Raw genomic sequence first — 22,938 nt, forward strand, 5'->3', positions numbered from 1 at the left:
CTGACTTAATTGATAAGATAAAATAAAATAAAGAGAAAACATTGAAGAAGAAGAAAGAAGGAAAAAGTATATACAGGGGTTGTGTTAAGAGTTGGGAGGCGGAGCATCGGTGAGTGGAGTCCTTAATCAAACTGCAGCCAATGAAGCTCCGAAACTCTTTGGAAGCAGACTCGGGCAAGCTCCAAAGAATCGCAGGTTCCAACATAGGAATTGCAGGTGTATGGTCTTGTGGCCGTGGAGGGCTCCGGGAGGGGGAGGCGGAGCTTGATTTGGCGGCGCTCGCGAACAAGTGCCATGAGAGAAAAGGGAGAGGCTATTAATTAATTAATGGAATTGGAAGTGCATAGGGAGTGTTTTTATTTATATGAGTGGGAAGGAAATGAAACAAGAGACAGCTGCAGAAGAGTTAGGAAGGAGGATGTGTCCTTCACTAATTTGCATGTGACTAAATATCATGGCATCACTTACTCCTTTTACTTTTCCTTCTTTCTATCTGTAACTAAAACAATGGATAACTATAAAAAATGCACACTTCAAGTACAATATTATCAGACATAATTAGCCACAAATATAAAAAAATGTTAATTATTGAAAATCAAGAAAAATATGTTACTGCATTACTTAAAAGTCATTTCTCTATTTTAAACCTTTTTTTTTTATCAATTTATGGACACGTAACATAAATTAACATCCTGACTATTACTAGTATTTTAATTAAAACAATAAAATGGCGTTAGATTTTGTGGAAGGTGGTGGGTTCGGCAATTAAGACATTGGTCTGTTTGTCCTTTTAGTAATGGGCAGCCGTCTATAACTTGCATCCAATCACGGTCACTCAAAACAAATTGAAATTTGAGACGCATTGGATAGGCATTGCATGCAAGTATATGTTATTGTTAATGGATAATGAATGTTATACGTAGCTGTTTGATGTATAGGACTATGGGTATACCGGTATGAATAATTATACATTGTTTTTAATAGAAATATTGGAAATTGGTACGTGCATTTTAATATTCATGTGCTTTTTTCTTTTTCCATATAGACCACACGCCGGGTTTTTCCAAATGTCAAATAGATGTTGCTTGATATTTATAGGGTGCAGTGGGCTTTAGCTTTCTATGTTTTTGTTTTTGGTACATCTTTAGCTTTGTATTTAAACCTCAGCCTAGCAGAAGTCCTTTGAATATTTATTTAACTTGTGTTTAATATCAAGAAACACAAAAGTGATCGAATTAGGTTATATATTCCAAATTTGCAGTTCTTGATTGTTGTGATGCCAGGACAATATTTCTGCTTGAGATTAGGTTAAGGCAATAAATAGCCTCTAAACTCAATATGACTTGTTTACTACTAATATTATTGGCAACAGCTGCCTCCTCAAGTTAAAATGGATATCAGAAAACTGGAAAAATATAATCATAACCAGGAAATAATATCATTATATATGTATCGCAAATATACATAAAAAAAGCATTTTTAAATCTGAATTACTGAAAAGATAAGGAAAACTGTATAAATATACAAATTTTATTCTTGCCAACAGCGTGAGATAAGGAAGGAAGATGATGATGCAGAAGAAAATACAATTACATTACATACCTATAGTTCTTTCGGCCAGGTTTCGTTTTTTTGCAATATGCCTCAAACTTCCACGGTTGATCTCATGAATTTTGCAAGGTTTTACGACTTGATAAGAAATCCTTTACTGAAATACTGAAGATATACTTTTTAGATGGTCGTATATTGTCTTGAAAAATCTCCTTGAGGTATGTTGTGAATTTTTTTAAACAAAAATTTCACTATTTTTCTTGCTTCTTTTTTATCATTACATCTATAACCATAAACTTTACTAGATGTATCAATGCCCATGGTTTACCACCAAAACTAAGGATGCGAGGAAGGACTCTGTGGCACTAGATTCTTTTGTGGTAGTTTAGTGAGTCTCAGGAAAAAAATTACCTAACTGCATAGCTTCAAAGGGGGAAACTATATGATTTCTTTACTTAGGCAATTTCGAGATGATTTGGGCAACCAAGTCACTTAGAAATAGTCACCATCACTTTCATGGTAATGACACTTAATCTGTGGTCTTTTTACTGAGAGAATTCTTAGGCCTTTGGATTGAAATTCTAAGTTGACAAGTTTATAACTCTTGCTTGTACATGGCTAACAGGTAAAAGACTTGAGTCTCCAACGTAAGCTTTTGGTATCAGAATTCAACCTGACTATTGGCAACATGGAAACAGAGCTGGCAACGAGGATGAACTGTGCTGCTCATGATGGTCATCTTGATCTTGTGAAACGTTTGATTGGATTTGGGGCAGATCCCAATAAGACTGATTACGATGGCAGAACACCCTTGGTATGAACAACCAATTTTCATGAACTCAACATTACCAATTTCCATTTCTTCACTAGGCATAATTACATACACATAATTTATCTCTATATTCTTACATTGCTTATAAATTAAATTGTCTCCGGTCTCTACAATATGAGATAGTGAATATTGTCCTTGGAAATCTTAGTTAATCCGTGGATGAACAAATACTCGACACAGTAGCACCAAACAAGTACTAGTGTATAATTTATAGGTTAATGTCATGCCTTCAGGTTTGGATTTGGTTTTCCCTCTTATTTCCCCTTTAAAAAAATAAAATAAGAAAGAGCATAGAATAGTCAAATGATCAAATACAGTGGTGAGAAAGTGCATTTTATTAATTTGATTTTATGTTTGTTATAATAGCATATCTCTAGCATCAAAAGTATATGCAGATATTTCTTCCTATCTTGTTGAACAAGGAGTAAATATCAACTAAGCAGGTTAGATTTTGAACTTTAAAAACCAAATCACATATAATCTATTATTGAATATGCTTCTTTGGAGAAAAAAAAATAGTGTTACACTTTAAACACCCATTTCTTTTAGATAAATTTGGCAGCACTCCCTTGCTTGAAGCCATCAAGAATGGACACGGAGAAGTAGCATCTATACTTGTTGATGCAGGAGCTAATATCTTTACCATTGATGATTTCAGGGTCGGTCCAAGGGTAAAGCTAAAGTTTTTGCTTGAGGCCTCCAAAAAAATTAAGTCTAAAAAAAATATTAATAATTATAAGACTTATATTTTCTTATAATTAATACCCATAAAAATAATACATAAGAAATATAATTTTAATTTTTAGTAAGATCCATAATTCCATTATTTAGTTTATATTTAAAATTAATTACTCTTATTCTCATTAATTAGTTTGTCTCTTATTTGATTATATCAAAGGTCTCTCAATTTGAATATATCAAATTTCATTAAAATTAATCTGAAATTTATTTTTTTATTTTCTCTAATTGCCAAAAATAATCTAAAATTCTCTCCTAAATAAGTTGAAATATCACTCTCATTCTCATTTATACTCTCTGCTATCTGTTTGTGTAGATTATTCCATCCTTTATTCTCATTTGATTAAGTATGCTTATTGATTTTTTTTTAATATTTTTTGTTTTGCTTTTGATTTGTGACTTAGCTTTGCTCCTCTTAACTTGGTTCATATGTAAGGTATTACACATGTTATTTTATTTATTCTTCTAACCATTTCACTAAATAATTTGAATCCTTTATTTTTTTTTGCTTTTTGAAATACGATTGAACGTTCATTAAAACATAATAGTCACTAAGGTATTGATGAATTAGATTTATTGACATAACTAAAAATTGTAAGAGAAATTATAAAAGTAGAAAATGATACACCGATTGACATACTTAACTATATAAAATGAATTGATTCTTTTTGCAATGCTTTTATTGCTTATAAAATAATGTTAGCAATTTCGATAAGTGTTACTTCGATGTAAAGAAGTTTTTCAAAACTAAATTAATTAAATCTTATTTAAGATCAACAATATCCCAAGAAAGATTGAATGAATTAATTTTAATATTGATTGAAAAAAAATGTTAAGAGAAATCGATTATAATAAATAATTTTGCATCCTCAAAAGTTCGAAAAATAAATTTTCAATAAAATATAAATATTTAATAAAAATATTAATTTTTGTTAAAAAAAAATAGTAGACTAAAAAATAACTCATTTTAAAATTTGGCTTTAGGCCTCTAAATACATTACCCGGATGTTGTTGGCAATTTTCTCTGCATGACTGTTGCCAAGAAGTAGTTGGACCTTTTAAAAAGGGTTCTGGGTTGTGGAGTTAATCCAAATGCCAAAAATTATGATTAACGTACACCTCTTCACATAGGTGCCTCTGAAGGTTTGTTCACAAGGGCTGAATTACTTCTAGAAGCAGGAGCAAGTGTTTTATCTAAGGACAGGTATGTATTGTGCAAATATTGAGTTAGCAAAAATTATTTCATTGCTAACTTGGAGGGATCTTAGAATAGCAATATTGTTGTCTTGCTTTTTTGAATTGCAAAATAAAATATCCTTCAATACTTCCTTCTGGAAGATGGGGAAATACATCTCTTCATGAAGCTCATACAGGTGGAGATAGAAATATGATCAAAATGCTTGAAGTTGCAAAAGCTTCTCAGTTGCCAGAGTTGTCCGATAATATTCATGAAACTCAAGGTATCTTATGTTTGGTAAAAACAATTTAATTTGTGATTTTGTTTTTATTTCATGTACTAGTATGCAATATTTTTATTCTAACAAATCATGCATATATATACATTCATCATCAACTTTGCAGCAACACCAATATTGTTGCAGTCAACAGATGAAATTTGAAAAAGAGATGTATAGTATTTCGTTTCCACCCGTGGGATCAGAAAGCGGATAGAAAAGAGGGAGTGGTCCTAAGGGTTCCACAAAGCATTCAAGAGCTTATAAAGGAGGCATCAAAACATTTGGAAATTCCAAATGGTTCCTGTATTTTGTCAGAACAATCTGGCAAAATTGTTTATGTAGAGACGATTAACAATGATGAGAAGCTGTTTCTGGTGAGTGAAGAACACAATGAATGAGGTGAAATGTTGAGCAGTACGTACCAACACCACTAGCTGGCTTACATATATATATATACTTTTCCTTACTCCACAAAATTTTGCATTCCAGATAAGAACAATTTTTATATGTTTGCAGTTATTGTTAATTAGTACTAATAAACATCCTCCCATCGCTCTTTCAACCATGGTACATGTCAACGTATCATACAAGCAACATAATTATACTTAATTAAGCAGCAGGCCTGCAATTATCATGAAGATAATGGGATCCGAGTCCTGCAAATAAAAACTAAATTAAAAATATTTTATAAGTTTAGGATCACGTTGAAAGCAATTAACTTGCTCGCGAAGAAGACTCATTTCATCATCTTGTTGAAAATGAAAGGGATCTCGTTCAGGGTAGTCGTCACCGAGCTTCACTTTATTAGTGAAATCACCAAAGCTGATGATGCTTTATGGGTATCGGATTTGTTGCAGGGAACAAAACGGACAAATAAGCAAATATCTAACTAGAAAATAAGCTTCCCTTTATTAGTGAAATCCAGAGCCACTACCACTACAGTATATACATATTAATTAGTGAAACAATATTTGGACTTTTAACACCGAAGTTACATTCAAATTTACTCCATCAGTCAGTACCAACACACTATAAACTATGCCTTGTGATGTATGAGAGCAAACAGAACTCAAAAGGACAACTGAATGCACGAGGTTCCCTCCCACCTGGTGGGATCTAAAAAGGATACACATATAAAGATTTACTCAGTTCAACACAAAATGGTACCTTGAGTCCACATAGCTCTCAACATCCCAGAGAAAAGAACCAAATGTCACAGCCTCTAAAACAAGCTTCTTTAAACCACCAAAGCTAATTTTGATGTTTTCATCCTTAGAGACTGCCCCCTCAGGTGTTACAACAATTTCAGGTCTTCCAAACAATGCTTCTGTGTGCTTCTCGATGATGCTGACAGCCTCTTTGGATCTAATTGTTGCATATCTTTGTAGTGTATCACCATCAAAGGACATCACGTAGTTACGCAACCTGGTTGCCTTTACACCATAGCCAAATCCACCGGGACGGACATCACCACCAGGCCAGGTAGATACTTCAGGATGAGACATCACTTGAGAAGTGTCCTCTTCAATACTGGGTCTTGCATTGTCCATTGTAGTTTGATGAGCACTATTCTCTTTTTCTGTTGCATTTGGAAGAACTTTCATTGTCTTCTCCAACTGGAACCTTTGGTCAACTCGTCTAAGAAAATAACCATACATCACTGATGCTGCGTAGACCTGCCCTACCCTGAATTTGCTGATTTCAGCTATTGATGTTAAATCTCCAGCTCTGTTACCGAGAATGAGAGCCAGGTGGTTTTGAATCATCTCATATGCTTCGTGTGAGTGAAGCAGCTCAAGTTTACCATCTTCATTTGGCCACAAATCAACCTTACCAGAAAGATCTGGGGTTACAGAGGGTATCAAAGAAATATTAGCATCCATGAACTTCTGCACTACCAATGCATACAAGATCTCTTCCAGAGCTTTCCTCCTTTCATTAGCCTTCACCTCAGCAATTCTCCTGAAAATGTTTGGAAGCCAGCGCAATGGTCAACAGCAGATTTGTTTAACATTTTCAGATTAATAAATAGAAGAGATAAAGTGGAATAAGAATTATATGTTGCAACTCTCCTGATTGTCTTCCTTCGAGAATGCACGTGGACCTACATACTAATATTTTATACTCTACAATATAGAAAATTGAAGTGACTTTAATTTCAATTTAAATTTCGCCCTTACGATCCAGTTAAGCCATAAAACTGGCACAAACATTGAATACGTGGCATCAGACAAATTTCGTGATACTTAATACTAAAATCTAAAGCATAGGATACATAAGAATGATTTGTTGCAACCTAATGGGTTATGGATGGTAAATAAGCAGATTCATTAGCAAAAACGTAAGAGAAAATGAGAAATGAGAAAGAAGGCAGAGTACCTGTACAAAACTAAATCAGTGGTTGAAGCAGAAGGTTGTTCGTTTTGTTGATGAGCATCGCGGTCAGTTTGGAGTTGCTGGAGCTGCTGGTCAACGGCAGCAGGCACAAGATGCGGATGATCTTTCAAAATCTGAGAAAGGAACTGCCCAATTGAGGATTCAAACTGAAGAGGAGCAATCTTGGCATCATCCGACTCCGGAGATGAGGATGCAGAAGCTCTAACTACAAACCCTCTTCTACGACCTTGCTTGTGCTTGTGTTTGGGGATACATACTGAACTGAACCGTTGCTGCTAAACATAAACAATCACAAGCATTAGTCTCTTCTTCACGCGTTCGCTCCTCTTGTGTTTAGTAATCAATCAATCACAGTAACCTTACTTACCTTTCTGGAAAACCCAAAAGTGGAACCGAACCGAGCTGAGGCAGACTCGTTGACCGGTCTTCGGAGGATGATCAGCGGTGACCGGAAGGCAGTGACTGCGACGTCCATTTGCAGCTCCGAAGCTAGATAGATGGATCTACAGAAGAAAATAATGAAACCCTAGAGTCAGAGAAAGAGAAAATCGACGATTCTATTTCTATTCAATTCCGGTGGGCGCTAATCGATTTGCCCTTCTGTCAAATATTTATAGGGCGTCTCCTGTGGTTTACGGGCCCACTCACCATTCAGCCCTCCAAACTATATTTCATCATTTTTATAATTATATTCTTATGCATTTATAAAATAAATATTTTAATATTGATCTTAATAATATGTTTCTCTTGTATTTTTAATAAAAAAAATTAATTTATTAATTTTTACTATTGACTTACAACAAAGACTAACAGGAATCAATACTTATGATTTATGTTTTTTAATCGGACGATCAAAGATAATTTTGATTTCAATTATATGAAATAAATCGATCTTAAATATGTTCAGAATCTCACACACATATTAATTACTGTTTTTGACAGTTTATTTCATATCAAGATTATAATAAAACGAAGATTAACAGTATAGAATTAATAGTAATATACTTGGGAGAGAGAAGTACAAATAGGTACGTTGGAGATATTTTGGCCTTAAAGAGACGTTCGGAATTTGATTAGAGAGTTGGTGAATGGTCATGAAACGTGTTTTTTGTAAGGGAAATCCGACCCTTGAGCATTCTATTTTCTGAGGCTAAGAAGAGAGAACAGGGAGAGGAGGAGGAGATACTTGTCCAAATTTCAGTCTTGCAACTGCGGGGAAGTGATGGGTCCCAAATTGAGGTGCAAATTTGGCCACTGATGCTGCAATTTTGTGCTGCACGTTTCGACTATCACTTGTGTCCAAAACAGCGTCCACCTCTTGCTTTTTTTTCTTTGGTGAATAACCTCTTGCTATTTTGTGCTGTTTTCAGGTCAACTTGCTTCCCCCTGAATCCTTCTAATCTAGTTGATTTTTTTTTTTTTTTTGAGATTCTGATCTAATTAAATGTTGCTGTATGAACATGGTTTTTTTTAGAAACCAAAAGAATTGTGAGGTAAATAAATTTAGGTGATTTTTTTTAGCATGAGGACACGTTAAATTTCCCTAAAATAGAGACGACGAATTACTTATTATAAAAAGTTATAACCAATATATATATATATATATATATATCTTAAATAATCTTGAACTCTTAAGCTTTTAATTTTTTTTAAAGATTTTTTTATTTTAGTTTATATTGTCAAGTAATAATATTTATTTATGATGTAATAGTAATATTAAGTGCTCATTAGCTTGTCACGTTTTAATAAGATAATTACTTATTAATTTTTGTAAATCATATTTTAAATATTAATTTATTCAAAATAATTGATAATGTCGGACTAATTGATGAAGAATTTAAAAACATAAAAATACAAGTGTTTATTTCATTAAACTTTTTGATGATATCACCTAAATAAATGATCAATTTATTGTTATAAGTTGGCATTATTATTAAACAATATGATGTTAAAAAAAATCCTATGATTAAAACAAAATAAAAAAATCTTTAAGAGATTAAAGATAAAATATATCCTATTTTGTAGACAACGTGAGATTATTTAAAATATGCTCAAGTGCATGTTAAACTCCCTGAAAATATGAACCTATGGTTGAGTATTCATGGTTTTTATATTTGTCATTCCGTGCAATGAAGCAAGAATGCAACTTATGCGCTAATGATCCATAACCCTGTAAATATCATTTGTCACGATAATGATAAGTGTGAGGTAAGGTGTAATTCGTTAACAAATATATTTTATATTTAATTTTTAAAAATGTAAAAAGTGTGATAAATATATATTAATTTTTTAAATACATCCAGTTATAAATTAAAAATGATATTACAATTGTAATTTTTTTAAAAATTATTCATGGATCTAATTTAACTATAATGTTTTACAATAAATATTTTTTGTATTTGAACCTTTCATCAAGCATGAGAGTGTAAAAAAATTATTTATAGTTTATAAAATGATTATTCCTCAATTTGTGAGTAAACATTATTATAATTTAATTTATGAGTTTGTTAAATAAAATTGTCGTAATTATTATAATTTTTTTTCAAATTATTATAATTAGTTACCATCTACTATTAACGTTCAGCTATATTTGTTATATTTTTTACACTTTCGGAAATTAAATTTTGTATTTTTATCTTTTAGAGACGCATTTGTCATGGGTGGGAAGACTGGGAAGACGAAAAGTAAAAAAAAAAATATATGACAAATATGTTCCTATAATGATAATTTAAGATGATTTCGTTAACAATCATTTTAATCATTTTAATGACAAGTCCATCTCTTTGTGCCACGTATGCTATTATATTAATTATGACAAAAGTTAACGGTAGGATATATTTATCTCACTTCTTACACTCTTCGAGACTAAATTTTATATTTTTATCTTTCAGGACACATATACATTTATGAGTGAATTATACATTCAGAGACAAAAATGATTATTTACTCTTATATGTATTTTACATGTACAACGTAATAAATTATATGTATGATTCTTTTTATATTCCTAACGAGTTTCCAATAAAAAATATCAATTTTGCAAGTGGGTATGTCATATTTTATTAGTTGTCATCTTAAACTCCTATTTGAATATATAAACTTGTGTTACGGTTGCTTCTTCTTCTTCTCTACTTTGTATATTTTGCACTCATAGAGTATATGTGACTCGTCATATTAATTCTTTTCTTTTCCCCAAGATTTATAGGTAGCATAGTAACTAGTTAATGGGATTTGTAAATCTTTCCAGAGTTTTGCTTTCCGGTAGAACCCGCCATTTTCGAATAGTGGCTATTGTTTAAGATTTGACAATTAGTTGAAAGTTAAAAATTAGTTTATTAAATTATAAATATTAGATAAAATTAACTTTTAAAGTAGTTAAAAAAATATAAAATGTAAGAACAAGAATAAAATAATAATTTATTAAAAAAGAAAACAAGAAAAATAAATAAATATATCGGAAAAAAGTGGAAGAAAATATAAAAAGATAAAATCTAAAAATTAGCTTTTTAAAAATGTTACTTGAAGTAACATTTAAAAAATACTAAAAATTATTAAAAATAACTTGCTTATGAACCGTTAAATAAAAAATTAAAAATTATCTTAAATGAATATTCAACTTTCGCATAATGCACCAATAAGGAAAAAAGTAATTTTTTTCCCGTTACATACAATTCATTAGGCTTAAAATGTTATAGTTGGATATCTTCATTTTGAGAACTCATGGCAATTATGATATTTGAATGATGGGACTTTGTTTGATAAATCTTGGTTACCTCTATCGTGTTGACAAATGTTTGTTATCTTTGAGATGTTGAGATTACAAAAGGAATTCTGTCTATTTTTTTATTTAAGACAAAGTATGTGTTCCTAGTTCATTATAATCAATAAGCTTGTTGGGCTAAAGGTCATTCAAATTGGTATTAATTTGTGTGTCAGTCATGAGACAATTATTTGTCCTTAGAACAAAGCACTCAAAAAGACACATATCTCTCCAAATCTCTCTTGTCTCTGTAATATCTGCCAAATAATACAAAAAATAAAAAAATTTCCCAGTAACTCAATCGTTTATCTTGCGATGTTCTCGTTGTGTTGTGGCATGAAATGCAACCTCAATGTCGATTTGGAGGATTTTTTTCCCTCTTCATTTTATTAATTTTGAGGACTAATATAATAGTGCCAACAATTTCAAGGACCATTAAGATGAGATTTAGGCGTTAAGAAACTCTGATTCAACCAACAAGTGGATAACACGAGTCATGGCCATACTAACTTATTAATTTATGTTTCTAATCAAATAATTCAGAGTTTAAATCTTGACTAACTTATGAAAAAAATTATGTTAAAAGAGAAATATCCATATTATTTCCAATGAAAATATGAAAATAAGTCATTGTCTTCCATTCCATTAGAGTAATTTCGTACTAATACCACGTAAAAACAAAAAAAAAGAGTGTGATTCAGTCCTCACATTAAAAATTGCAGCCAAATTAATTGAAGGGATTCATTCACATTGTGGACATATATAATACTATAACAGCCATCTCCGCAGTTCATAAACATGGAATAGAGCAAAGGAGTAACAGACAGGGCGTTGGTTTTTGTTTTGTGCAATAATTAATGGATGCAAAACATAACTTAACTATCGTTTCCTGAGGCTGAGGCTGAAGCTATTGCCTCTTTGAAACACGAAAACATCTTCTATATGGCAGAGACAGAAGTACCTAACCCCTTGGGCAGATTCACAACATGCAAAACTTTCCCCAAAATATCATAATAAACAACTTTGACATTGGTTTCTTCCAGCTCCGCGGACATAAATCCTTGTCCATCATAATAAAACTTGATCCCATCTGTCTTATCTTTATCCATGTCTCCTTTCCATGCCTTTGAACCTCCACCACTGGTTAAGAACTGGATTTGGCTGCAACAACCAACACTCATGATTTAAAGAAAGGTGATTTTGTTAATTAACAAACAAGCCTCAAACGAGCTTAAAAGGATTCAGTTCAAAAAGATGCTAATGCTAAGTTCTGTATCCCAATTAAAAAATTATTGACTTATTGTAAACTCGTGCTTAGCTAAGGTACTAGTACTAGACTAATACTGGAACACAAGTTCCCACTAAATAGAGGATGAAGACCTGAGTGGCAACTTGAGATTGGTTGTATGTTCCTTTCCTTCCCCGGTCTCCAATGACCACAAGGCTAAGTGAGCCATCAGCTTTAACAGGGTGCTCTAGGCGTTGGAGCAGACCTGATCTAGCTGATACAGACACAAAACACAGGCTAATCAAACCCATCCATATTCCCAAACCACCCATCTTTTCTTTCCAAATCCTCACTTGTAGCACAATTTATATTTATATAAGAAAAAAACTAAACTCCCGAGTTGATGAGAAAAATGGATCTTAAGAGCATATCCAATAGTGCAAAAATAATAGAGTTGTTCCACTCAATCTTGGTGAACCCTATAATTCCACATGGTAATTAAGAATTTGAACAAGTTAATTTTATCTCTAATAGAGCAATCCTTAAGGACTTAAAATGAGTGTTATAATTGTCTTAAAAAAACTAGTATTGTTTATATAAGCAAGAGTTAAGAACTGCCACATCAGTTACTTCATTAGTGAAACTGCATAAAAATGTTTTTTTTTTTAAGTGTAAGAATTTCATAAGCAACTCTCACCGGAGATGCTGTAAGCGTTACTGTGAAAATGACACAGATAACTTATGCGTCACTAATGGCACATTCGCATGACATGCATAGTTGTGCAATCAAACATGCTAATGGACAAGCCGAGAAAAGTACGTGGATGCAAACAATAGGGTGCCACTGGGCCCCACATGTCAGTGTGTGAACCTTCGTTGCAACTTCTCAAGAGTCATGACAAATATTGGTCGTGCCTAGGTATACTCCAGTAAATTCAAGTGCTGGATGCTGAACCAACGTGTGTGAGGAAGTGATAAATGCAGAGTTTGTGAGACCATATTGGTAACTGATTCCCCGAACTAGTCTCCTCTCATGTTCCGGGTGTCGGGTTTGAAGTAGGTACAACTTATTTTGCTGAAATTGACAAGTTCACGCCAACAGTAACAGATTCAAAGGTTGAGAATTTCCTTTTGTACCATCACCTGAGGAGTTCTCTGTTCTTAATCTTCGCAAATTCACATCAGGTATTGCAGTTTGGACCATATCCCCCTTTTGTCCTTGTGATGTCTTCCAGGTGTTAATATATTGGATATCAGAAACGTATGCTTCCATTGATTTGGCCATCCTTACAAATCCATTATCCTCTAAATGTGGCATCACATTCTTATCCACAAAACCATGAGGATTCAGGACTATCAGAAATATTGAATATCTTCATAGATTTTAACTAAGTTTAAAATATACCACATAATCCTGAAAATAATTCAAATATTAAATTACTGATTCGGTGATGTTGAAATCAAAGCCTTTTAAAACACAAAAGCCTTCCAAACTAATGCAAGTGGATTGAATTTAAGTACACAATAACGTCTCTTGCATCTTAAATTTAGAAGTCAGAAGTTAAATAGCAATTCATCACTACAGTGAATAATCCTTCATATTTTCATTTCTCATACATACTCAAGCATGACATCAAGGATAAGTTTTAAATTCCATCAACCAATTTGGATTGATCTATTTAATCTCAATGCTCTAAACATTACATAGAAGAATGTAGCTGTTTTGAAGAAGTCAATCTGTGTAAAACGTTGCCAAAAACATCATAGAACTCAATGGTGGCATCCGTCTGAGTCAATTTCACAGACATGAAGCCTTGTCCATCATAGAAGAAATTTACGTCTCTTCGGTTCATTCCTTTAATGTCTCCTCTCCAAGCCTTTGACCCTGCCCCGCTAGTCAGGAACTGAATGGGGCTGCAAACAAGTTCCTCTATCAGATAAATATATTATTACTTTGACTTTGTTCCTTGTAAAAAATTACATGAATTCATTTAATTTTACCTCTCCGTGTCACTAATGTGCTCAAGACAATGATCATGCCCGTTCATGTAGAAGTCAATGTTATTTGCCTGAAATTTGAAAGTGAAATAAAATTAGAATAGTTAAGTAAAGGAACTAGGAAAGAGAGGCGATGTTCTTCATCCTCAGCTTTTAGTTACCTGAAGGATAGGGAGAAGCTGATTTATAAGTTCTTGAGTATCACCATGATGCCCAACACTTCTAATGGCATGATGACCAACAACAATCTTCCATTTTGCTGTTGATTCCCTCAGTGCCAATTCTAGGTCCTGAGGCATAATAATTCAATTCACTTATGTGCATGAAAGAACTATTTTTAATCAATCATCAAACCGCTAAGCGTGACCCAACAAAGGTAATTTGCCAGTTTCATATATTTCAATTTGTTCAAATGGTTAGTTTTATCAATAAAATTATGGTTATTCTGCTATCAAAAGCAATTATGGATTGAACTAGGAATATTTATTTTTAAAATATCAGATAGTTGAATAGTTAAAATGTCAACTGCAAATTCAGATAATGTATTCTATGCATACCTTGAGTAAGTTAGTAATATAAGGTTTTTGTGGGCCAATGCCCCGCCAATCATACTTGTGTTCCTGTGGTTCAGTGAAGTACTCTTCAACAAAAGGAGTGGTGTCTACAAAGAAAATCTCAACCAGCTCTGTAGGACAAGAAAAGAAAAAATACATGAGATTATTGGAATGGTTTCAATGGCTAGAACTAGAAGAAAACCTCAATTAAACGAGCAAGAAAATACCTGAATCTACAATAAAGGACCTTAAGCAAAGCCATCTGCTATCAATTTCTCTAAGGACCGGGCTCAATTGGGCCTCTGCATCACCCCTATAGTCGTGGTTGCCTAACACTGCATCAACCATGATTGAAAAATAGTATATGATAAGCTCCTCTACTAGACTCTATGTATAACTAAACTTGTATGTCATGTTTAGGAAATTACCGCTGTACCACTGCTTTTGCAAGCTTTTTGCTGTGTAAATTTGAGTGAATGACTCTTGAAACGCGTTGTCATGGTCACTAGTTAGTCCATTGTCATAGAAGTTGTCTCCAGTGGAAACTACAAAGTCGATATCAAGCTTCTCTCCAACCTTTCCCATCTGCAAGTTCATTTTTCAGACTACAATGAACATGAATTATATAAAGAATCTAACATGAATTAATGTGCAGGAATACAAGTTTTCAGTTTTCACATATTATATATTTGCATGAATGACATAACATAAAAGCAAACCTGGAAAGAAACTTGTGATTGGTTGTAAGCGCCTCTTCTTCCCCAGTCACCAAGCACCAAGAAGCTAAGAGCACCATCATGTTTGGAAGAGTGTGATAATCTCTGGAGTTCTGCAGATGCATAAAGAATGCACAAGCCAAAGCTGATGATGATGGTAAAGGTAAAGAGAAAGGACATGGACATGGCTCTAACTGGAACTGGAACACCAAAACAAGCAAAAGCTTGTCACTTTAAAAAAAAAAAGCTTCAGATTACACAGGATAGAGAGACAGGCTCATGCCAATAAGAAAAAGGTTGGGGGGGGGGGGGGGGGGGGGGGGGGGTATCTAACCCGTACGTGTTGAACTTTAAAACTCTCAAATGAATGGATCCTAGGTTGTGGAATAATATAATATGATATGAAGTTGTTGAAAAACAATTACTATTAGATAAGTAAGGAAAAGTAATATAATGTTGGAATTTAATGATACAAAATATGTCCTAAACTCATCTTCTGGTCATTTAGTTAGCTAGTAAAAAAATTGAAAATTTGGAGAAATAAAGAATGCAGCGTGATGTGAATGTGAATTTAATTCAGATTGGTTGAATTTGTCAGAAAATGCAGTGCATGGTTCTTGCTGGGATAGGATAAACGGTGATGGGCAACTGTTGTGTTGGCAGACAATTGGTAGAATAAGCAATTGAATTGAAAAACATTGGTGATATATGCGAATATGCCATGCCATACAACAGTAATGGCAGTGGAATAAGCACGAAAGGGTAGAATATTCGACACCCAATATTAAAGAGAAAGGCATATCTAGGAGAATATTCGGATAGGATGCTCTGCTTCCTGTATATTATAGCTCTCCTACGCAACTCCATTGATGATTGAATTTGATTGGTACTACCCTATAAACCATCCAATTTAAACAAGTAATTTTTTGTTTGTCTTTTACACCTTTCTCCATCTCCGCTCTCGGGATTCATGATTAAGTAGTAATACACTATTCCTTTGCATTTGCAATATCGAGTATGATTAGCAATTCTGACCTCTTGTGTCCAACGAACTGTCATGATCTTTTTCTCATTGCATGATTACATTCACGTGACATTCATTCTCAATAATATATATATATATATATATATATATATATATATATATATATATATATATATATATATTATTTGATTAATGTGAGAAATACCTTGGAAAATATAATTATTAAATTCGAAATAACACATTAAGAAAATTAAAAATAATGATTCAAATTGTGTAAGTTACAAATTTTATTTGATTTTGATATTTTAAAAAGATAAAACACATGAGATTTATAATTAAATACAAAATCTAAATTAATTACTCCAATCTATTGACTACAATTAAACATACTCATTTCTCATAAGTTAATAATTAAGAATTTTGACTTGATTGGAAGACTTAAATATGTTTTTTAACGTTGGTAAAAAATACTTCTTTATAATTCTCTTATCAAACACGCATGATAAATTTTGTTCTAAAAGACTTGGTTATTGTAATACTGTGAGGAGAAAGGAAAATGAATCACCTCAATAGCAAAAATTCAAGTATTAAGTTTCAAAGTTTGTTATCCTAAAATATTAATATAATATTGAATGTTGTTTCTCAATATTTTTTCATCGTACCTCACCTAGCCAACGATTTGGAAACCAAAAGTTAATAGTTTTATACACAAACTAATTCTTTGTGGTGGTTTTTTTATTACTCCGTATGGAGATATATTTGTAAAAGGAGGTATATTATAAAAGGAGTTTCATTGATATTATATTCATCGTCATTCCAAGTTTTTATGAAACTTGCAAAAATCATACACATTTTCAACTCTGATGACAAGCAAATGCATGCTGAAACCAAATTGTGTGTACATATTACATAAAAAGCACCACGCACTACCTAATTTACAATATCAATACAGAAAATATTGGTACTGCTCATATATTCAAACATCATACGCTGAATTCATTCCACACAAAACATCGTTGAACATTTTTTACTACTGGTTGGGACCTAAGAGTGAGAGAAGAAAAGCCCTGTAGTGGCCGGATGTTTCTGAGTGAACTGCATCGTTAAGCGTCTTTTTGTATTTCTTTAAATATTCAGCTTTGATATACTGTAAATCAATCTCAGCCCTTGTTACTATCACCCTTATAAGTTTTGTGTCATCAGTCCCCAAACCTTTCATTGCCTTGCGTAAGACCTACACGGTGCCAAAGGGGAAATGAAAATATATCTCCATGTCTTGACAATAAGAAATTTTAAAAGGTTCACTTTACAGAACCAACTACCACAAAATTGGCACAAGATATTACAGAAAGAAGAATTTGTTGATGCATATTTACATTAATAAGTCATGCTAAATGGGGTCAGGATCCTCTGCAGTATAAAAATCACCATAATGGATCCCAGCTGCCTAATTCAATAAATGTCAGCCTTCTCATCAACACTGCACTCTCTGCAGTGATTTTTACCCTTGAGAGGCTCCTGAGTCCTGACCCTGCTAAAGCCTACATGTATGTGCTAATGTTGCTAACAGGTCGTTCAATGAACAAATTATTTGACCAATAAGTCTAACATAATCATCCTATCTTGCAGCACTTATCACTTGATTCTCACCCATCATCCTTGTTTCTTACAAGATGAGGAGTTATCATTGAATGCAAACATCTCCATCCAAGTATAATGGTATTACGAGAAGAAATTACACAAAATTCAATCCAAGGGAAAAATACCTTGGCAAAATACTTTGCAGGATTCTCAGCACATTGAACTATTGTCAGAAGTGCAAGAGCAAAATTTCCTGATGTTTCCTTCTTTACTGCCTGGATATAAATTCAGCTAGGATAAGCAGCAGAAAAGGACCTTGGAAGGAAATAAAAGTGGTAAAGATACCTTTTTCAACGAGTGTCCATACATGCTATGGTAATAAGAAGTTATAGCAGCCAAATGAGCCGCACTCCGTTCGCTGAATATTTGCACAAAAGTCTTCTCATCGGTTCCCAGTCTCTTCTCCCCTGCTTTGTAGAGAACCTTTGCATCCTTCTCAGCCATCTCTCTATTTACCTCAGGGCCTTCATGACGTGGTGTGGTTACATATGCAAGCAAAATCTGAATCAAGGATTTAACATAAATATTTTAGTAACACTTATTGTTTGAATATCTTGGAAGGAACTCAGATGTGATTAGTAGGAATGAGGCAGAATTTTTACATCCAATGGAAATCTAAAACAAACAACTGAACAAGGTTTCCCTCAAAGAGACATATGCAGTGAAACACACTTGCACATTCGAATAAATGGATAGAGCAGAAAATCAGTCCACATCCAATCCATAGTTGATTTGAGATTGAAATCTTGCAACTACCAACAGGCATTCAATCTTGTTGGCCGAGTAACAAGAGACCCTTGCCTCAAATTATTTGGTAGAAGTGATTCATGGGTAAATTTATATCCACCAAAGATTTTAGAAATATCCAAATATATAACTTTGATAATAGGTATAATCTTTTTAGCATCTTGCATACTTGAAGAAATAAAGAACCGAAAGCGGCTGGTCTTTAACAGGTAGGGTTTCAAGAAAGATACAAAAAGAGTAGAAGACGGATCGAGAAGAATGACCTTTTTATGATCCCCGGAGGTGTTTGTTTCAATGTCATGCTCAAGATAAACACCAAATTTAGAATGATAAATCTGTCTTAAATAATGAAGCTGGGATGGAGTTCGAGAACATATAAGTTGAGTGGCAGCTTCAAGATTTTTGGGCAGGGTTAGAGACTGCCTAAGGATGATTGCATCACGTCCGGCAGGGTCGTGCATCCAAAGCAGTAGTGCAGTCTCCAACTTGCCAGAAAGCTCTGAAGATAAGCGTTTGAGAAGATCCCCAGAATACATTGCTTTGTATTCTTGTTGGATGTAGGCACGCTGGGTAGCATCTCGATGAGCAAGTATATTGATCACAACGCTAGTATCGCATCCAAATCCTGTAATTGATATGACAGGTTAATGATAAAAATTAACTGGCCGATCGATGGATGGATGGATGTGAAAAGTAGAAGAAAGTCCGTACTACCTTTGAAAGCAGCGTAAAGTTGTATGGCATCGTCTCTCGGTGAAGGAGGAAGAGGGGGAACATTCAAGGTGGCCATCCAAACTCCCGATGGAACCACTCCAAATCAAAATAAACAACATAAAGGGGATCCGAGTTTTAGTTTTTTAGATCGGTTGACTTCGTAATACCCGTTAGATGTAACGTTAATCAATACTAATTCAATTGCTCCTGTAGTCCTGTTAATGTTTTTTATTATACACTTTATGCACAAATTTAAAATATTATATACTTCATTCACAAAGAGCTGAGGTTGTTAGAGTTGATAATTTTTTGTAATAATTAATGATTTCCAATTAATTTGTAATTTGCTTACTAACTTTATTCATGATAATCTAACGAATAAAAATCATCCATTTGTATGGTGGTTAGTTGATTGGTCAGTCAATGGTAGATAGTACTAGAAGAGATAAGAGAAGTTGGGATAAGGACAAGAAAGGCAACAGTTTGTGCAAGGCCTGAAGTCATATTTTTCGCCGCATAGGAGCCACGTGTAGCATGAATAGAGGCACAGCTGTCACATGTTAATGTCAGGAAGTTCTGGAATGTGCTTTGCTTTCTCAAATCCAAATTTGCTTTCTTTTATGTATCATCGAAGAGAAGAGAAGATTCTGAAAGGTTGTGATTGATCTGATCCTCTATATTTGGCATTGGCATTGGACTATTTTTGGGAAGAAGTAATGGCAGTGGGAATGGGAAGTGAGGGTATGGTTTTGACCACGTTGATTTTGACGTCCGGGGCCAGCGGCCGAATCCTTGGCTTCTTCAACGCCCTCCTTTTGCTCCTTCTCTATCTCTTCCCCACCACCACCATGCGCCTCGCCTCCTGGAAGAGTACCTCCACGTGGACGTCGTCGAGGAGGGCGTTGGCCATTCGGAGGGTGTTGGAGGATGCAGATTCAGATGGAACCACATTCAGGGAGTACCATCTCTTTTCAACCTCAAGGTGTGACACCATTTTTACCCAGTCTTGGATTCCTCGCTCTCCTAGCAATACCATCAGGGGACTTGTTATTCTTATGCATGGACTTAATGAACACAGGTACTTACCTACTTGCTTTCTATTTCCCCTTATTCCCATCTCTTTCACTTTTTATTCATCAATATTCTCCCACAGTGGCAGATATACTCATTTCGCAAAGCACCTCAATGCTAATGGTTTCAAGGTTTACGGGATGGATTGGCTTGGTAAGACTCTATTACAATTCAACTTTATCATCTTCTCATTATTAACCTTTACTGCCATTTTAAACCAATCAATTTTCCATTTTCCTATTCCTCGTCTTCTCCTTTTCAAATTCGCCATCTTGCATCATTCATGCTTTTAGTACGCAATATAAATTTATTATATTAGTGTTTCTTTAGGGGATCTATCTCTGGATTTATTTATATTTTTTTAATATGAAATTTATCTAGTGTAATTTTTATGTCATTACTTCCATCAGGCATTCAATGCAAGACGGTGATCTTTCTTTCATATACATTTGAGATCATTAATTGCACTTCAACATTCATCTATATTTGGATGTTGCAGGAATCAGCTATTTGGATTCCATTTATGCAATAAAATGTAATTTGTCAAACTCCTAATCATAAGTAAGCTTAGTGTTTGACTTGTATGTTTAGTATTCATATACAAGACAATGCATTTCAAATTAATAATTTAACATTTCTGCAAACTCATACGAGTCTTATTCTTATGTGTCATGGGACTTGTGCTGTTTTAAAATCTTTTTCATCTCCTCAGTATGTTTCTCAACTCTGATTTTTATCTGTTCTTTTTACACCTAGGCCACGGTGGAAGTGATGGGTTGCATGGTTATGTCCATTCTCTTGATGATGTTGTTTCTGATACGGTATGTTTCCAAACTGTGTTCTACAAATGTTTCGACAATGTATAGATAAATGCTGTTGTGATTCACCTTTCAAAGTGTGTATAGTGGTAGGTTAGTAAATGAGGGACGACACAGCGGGTAGGACTAATATTTTAAGAACTGGTTATCTGATTGAAAAATGACTTTGTTCTGATAAAGAATTTTCCCATTTTGATAAACAGAAAATATTTTTGGAGAAGGTTCTTAACGAAAATCCTGGGCTTCCATGTTTCTGCTTTGGACACTCAACAGGAGCAGCCATTATTCTTAAGGTAATGGATTTTTTATGTATAAAATGATTTTTTTTGCAATTATTGGTAAACAGAAAAGCTGAAGAAGTATTAATGATTTAGCTTTTGATTTCTATCTTCATTTTAGGCTCTGCTTGACCCAAAGGTTGAATCTCGCATAGCTGGTGCTGTTTTGACATCACCAGCAGTTGGTGTTTCCCCTTCTCATCCAATTTTGCTGGTGAGCATACTTAATGATTGCGTCCTGTTTATCTATCTGAATGTTGTAGACATGTTCATTTTATACCTTAATTAATGCATAAAACATGGCAGAGTTGATTGAGTTGGCATATTCATCTACATGATCATTGTTTGCAGGCACTTGCTCCTATAGCTTCAATTTTGCTGCCAACGTATCAATGTAGTTCTGCATATAAGAAGGGGTCACCAGTGTCTAGAGACCCAGAGGCGCTAATTGCTAAATATTCTGATCCATTAGTATGTACTGGACCTCTTAGAGTACGTACTGGTTATGAGATTCTCAGAATTACAAGCTACTTGCAGCGAAATCTGAGAAAATTGAGAGTTCCATTTTTTGTTCTCCATGGCACTGCTGATTCCGTGACTGATCCCATTGCTTCACAAAAATTATATGTAGAAGCCTCCTCATCTGACAAAACTATCAGACTATACGATGGTTTCTTACATGACCTGCTCTTTGAACCCGAACGAGATGCTATCACACAGGACATAATTCAATGGCTAAACAATAGAGTATGAATATACTAAGTAGGTGTCAGTGAAAATATATCATGAAAATTGAAGAAGCACCTTTGTCTTGGGTGGGTAATTTCTGCCTCTTTGTAGAGGAAAGAAATTTGAAGCTGAAGCTGCATAAATTGAGGCATTCTTTTATCTTGAAATCTTAAGACCATATATCAGCTTCTTTTATGGTTAGGATCTTTTCTCCGATCCAGTAGTTATCCATGGAGCGCAGTAAGTATATACCTTCAGTTAGTTTTTTTTTCCTTTGTCAAGTTTGTCCATAGAAAGTATGTACCATTTTCTTTGTCGATCATTTTTTGTGATGATTATTAGCATTTGTGCCAACCAACAAGTGGGCCAGTGCTTGCACTGTTTAAATTGTAATAACAAAGTTTTATATCATTTGGCTCGGTTGAAGTTTTAAACATGTTATTTCTTATGAGACTTTTTTTATTATGTCCTTTTTGGTCTCTTTTGGAAAGACTGAAAATTATACAATTTATTTCGTGGCTCCCCTCCACCTTCTCCAATACCCAACCGGCCAACCCTTACATCAGAATAAAACGTCTACACGAGAACAGCACCTCTGCTGAATCAAAGAGACACCTAACAATGGAGAAATGACTACCTCCCCAAATAAAATTGTAAAATAACACCCATTAAGGAAAATAAGATACACTAATCTCATAGTTATGGAAAAAATTGTCCTCTGCGG

The 22,938-nt window shown here is 33.9% G+C and overlaps 4 protein-coding genes, 1 non-coding gene and 1 pseudogene across 7 annotated transcripts; 2 read left to right on the plus strand and 4 right to left on the minus strand.

Annotated features, from left to right (window-relative positions):
- Positions 1-140: 140 nt before the first annotated feature.
- Positions 141-5,641, plus strand: LOC102660973 (potassium channel SKOR-like; annotated as a pseudogene).
- Positions 5,465-7,610, minus strand: LOC100793300 (UV-B-induced protein At3g17800, chloroplastic). Its single transcript, XM_003530927.5, has 3 exons — positions 7,343-7,610; positions 6,958-7,247; positions 5,465-6,540 (listed from the first exon to the last, which is right to left on the minus strand). Exons 1-3 carry the CDS (start codon positions 7,448-7,450, stop codon positions 5,724-5,726), a joined length of 1,215 nt encoding a protein of 404 aa, XP_003530975.1. The 5' UTR covers positions 7,451-7,610; the 3' UTR covers positions 5,465-5,723.
- Positions 7,611-11,606: 3,996 nt separating this feature from the next.
- LOC102667105 (uncharacterized) lies at positions 11,607-13,088 on the minus strand. The gene is made up of 2 exons (XR_005892522.1): positions 12,116-13,088; positions 11,607-11,896 (listed from the first exon to the last, which is right to left on the minus strand). It is a non-coding gene; the product is annotated as an uncharacterized protein (transcript).
- A 455-nt stretch (positions 13,089-13,543) lies between these two features.
- LOC100793835 (purple acid phosphatase 17) lies at positions 13,544-15,982 on the minus strand. 2 transcript variants are annotated; one of them, XM_003530928.5, is made up of 7 exons: positions 15,235-15,982; positions 14,944-15,100; positions 14,743-14,850; positions 14,519-14,646; positions 14,123-14,251; positions 13,965-14,032; positions 13,544-13,877 (listed from the first exon to the last, which is right to left on the minus strand). In XM_003530928.5, exons 1-7 carry the CDS (start codon positions 15,415-15,417, stop codon positions 13,664-13,666), a joined length of 987 nt encoding a protein of 328 aa, XP_003530976.1. In that variant the 5' UTR covers positions 15,418-15,982; the 3' UTR covers positions 13,544-13,663. The 2 variants fall into 2 exon arrangements, with proteins under 2 accessions (XP_003530976.1, XP_014634198.1); XM_014778712.3 differs by having other exon boundaries at positions 13,544-13,893.
- A 1,095-nt stretch (positions 15,983-17,077) lies between these two features.
- Positions 17,078-19,683, minus strand: LOC100794685 (annexin D5). The gene is made up of 5 exons (XM_003530930.4): positions 19,319-19,683; positions 18,868-19,229; positions 18,143-18,358; positions 17,983-18,072; positions 17,078-17,450 (listed from the first exon to the last, which is right to left on the minus strand). The coding sequence occupies exons 1-5, from the start codon at positions 19,392-19,394 to the stop codon at positions 17,247-17,249; spliced, it is 948 nt and encodes a 315-aa protein (XP_003530978.1). The 5' UTR covers positions 19,395-19,683; the 3' UTR covers positions 17,078-17,246.
- Positions 19,684-19,786: 103 nt separating this feature from the next.
- On the plus strand, positions 19,787-22,648 carry LOC100795212 (monoacylglycerol lipase). Of its 2 annotated transcripts, XM_041017965.1 has the most exons (7): positions 19,919-20,396; positions 20,472-20,542; positions 20,889-20,924; positions 21,146-21,210; positions 21,411-21,500; positions 21,607-21,699; positions 21,837-22,648. In XM_041017965.1, exons 1-7 carry the CDS (start codon positions 20,035-20,037, stop codon positions 22,236-22,238), a joined length of 1,119 nt encoding a protein of 372 aa, XP_040873899.1. In that variant the 5' UTR covers positions 19,919-20,034; the 3' UTR covers positions 22,239-22,648. The 2 variants fall into 2 exon arrangements, with proteins under 2 accessions (XP_003530979.1, XP_040873899.1); XM_003530931.5 differs by lacking the exon at positions 20,889-20,924 and having other exon boundaries at positions 19,787-20,396.
- Positions 22,649-22,938: the final 290 nt, after the last annotated feature.

The sequence above is a fragment of the Glycine max genome, chromosome 8 (genome assembly GCF_000004515.6).
Source record: "Glycine max cultivar Williams 82 chromosome 8, Glycine_max_v4.0, whole genome shotgun sequence".
NCBI lineage: Eukaryota > Viridiplantae > Streptophyta > Magnoliopsida > Fabales > Fabaceae > Glycine > Glycine max.

Bases quoted from the DNA above. Each gene is read 5' to 3' on its own strand.
- LOC100793300 (XM_003530927.5), bottom strand. From the start codon at position 7,450: ATGGACGTCGCAGTCACTGCCTTCCGGTCACCGCTGATCATCCTCCGA. The intron at 7,248-7,342 runs GTAAGTAAGGTT...TATGTTTAGCAG, and splicing joins CTTTTGGGTTTTCCAGAAAG to CAACGGTTCAGTTCAGTATG. The intron at 6,541-6,957 runs GTACTCTGCCTT...AAACATTTTCAG, and splicing joins ACTGATTTAGTTTTGTACAG to GAGAATTGCTGAGGTGAAGG.
- LOC100793835 (XM_003530928.5), bottom strand. From the start codon at position 15,417: ATGTCCATGTCCTTTCTCTTTACCTTTACCATCATCATCAGCTTTGGC. The intron at 14,252-14,518 runs GTATGCATAGAA...ATTATGCCTCAG, and splicing joins ATATTACTAACTTACTCAAG to GACCTAGAATTGGCACTGAG. The intron at 13,878-13,964 runs GTAAAATTAAAT...ACTTGTTTGCAG, and splicing joins CACATTAGTGACACGGAGAG to CCCCATTCAGTTCCTGACTA.
- LOC100794685 (XM_003530930.4), bottom strand. From the start codon at position 19,394: ATGGCCACCTTGAATGTTCCCCCTCTTCCTCCTTCACCGAGAGACGAT. The intron at 18,073-18,142 runs GTATCTTTACCA...ATTTATATCCAG, and splicing joins ATGGACACTCGTTGAAAAAG to GCAGTAAAGAAGGAAACATC. The intron at 17,451-17,982 runs GTATTTTTCCCT...GGCACCGTGTAG, and splicing joins CTGCAAAGTATTTTGCCAAG to GTCTTACGCAAGGCAATGAA.
- LOC100795212 (XM_041017965.1), top strand. From the start codon at position 20,035: ATGGCAGTGGGAATGGGAAGTGAGGGTATGGTTTTGACCACGTTGATT. The intron at 21,211-21,410 runs GTATGTTTCCAA...TTTGATAAACAG, and splicing joins ATGATGTTGTTTCTGATACG to AAAATATTTTTGGAGAAGGT. The intron at 21,501-21,606 runs GTAATGGATTTT...TCTTCATTTTAG, and splicing joins GAGCAGCCATTATTCTTAAG to GCTCTGCTTGACCCAAAGGT.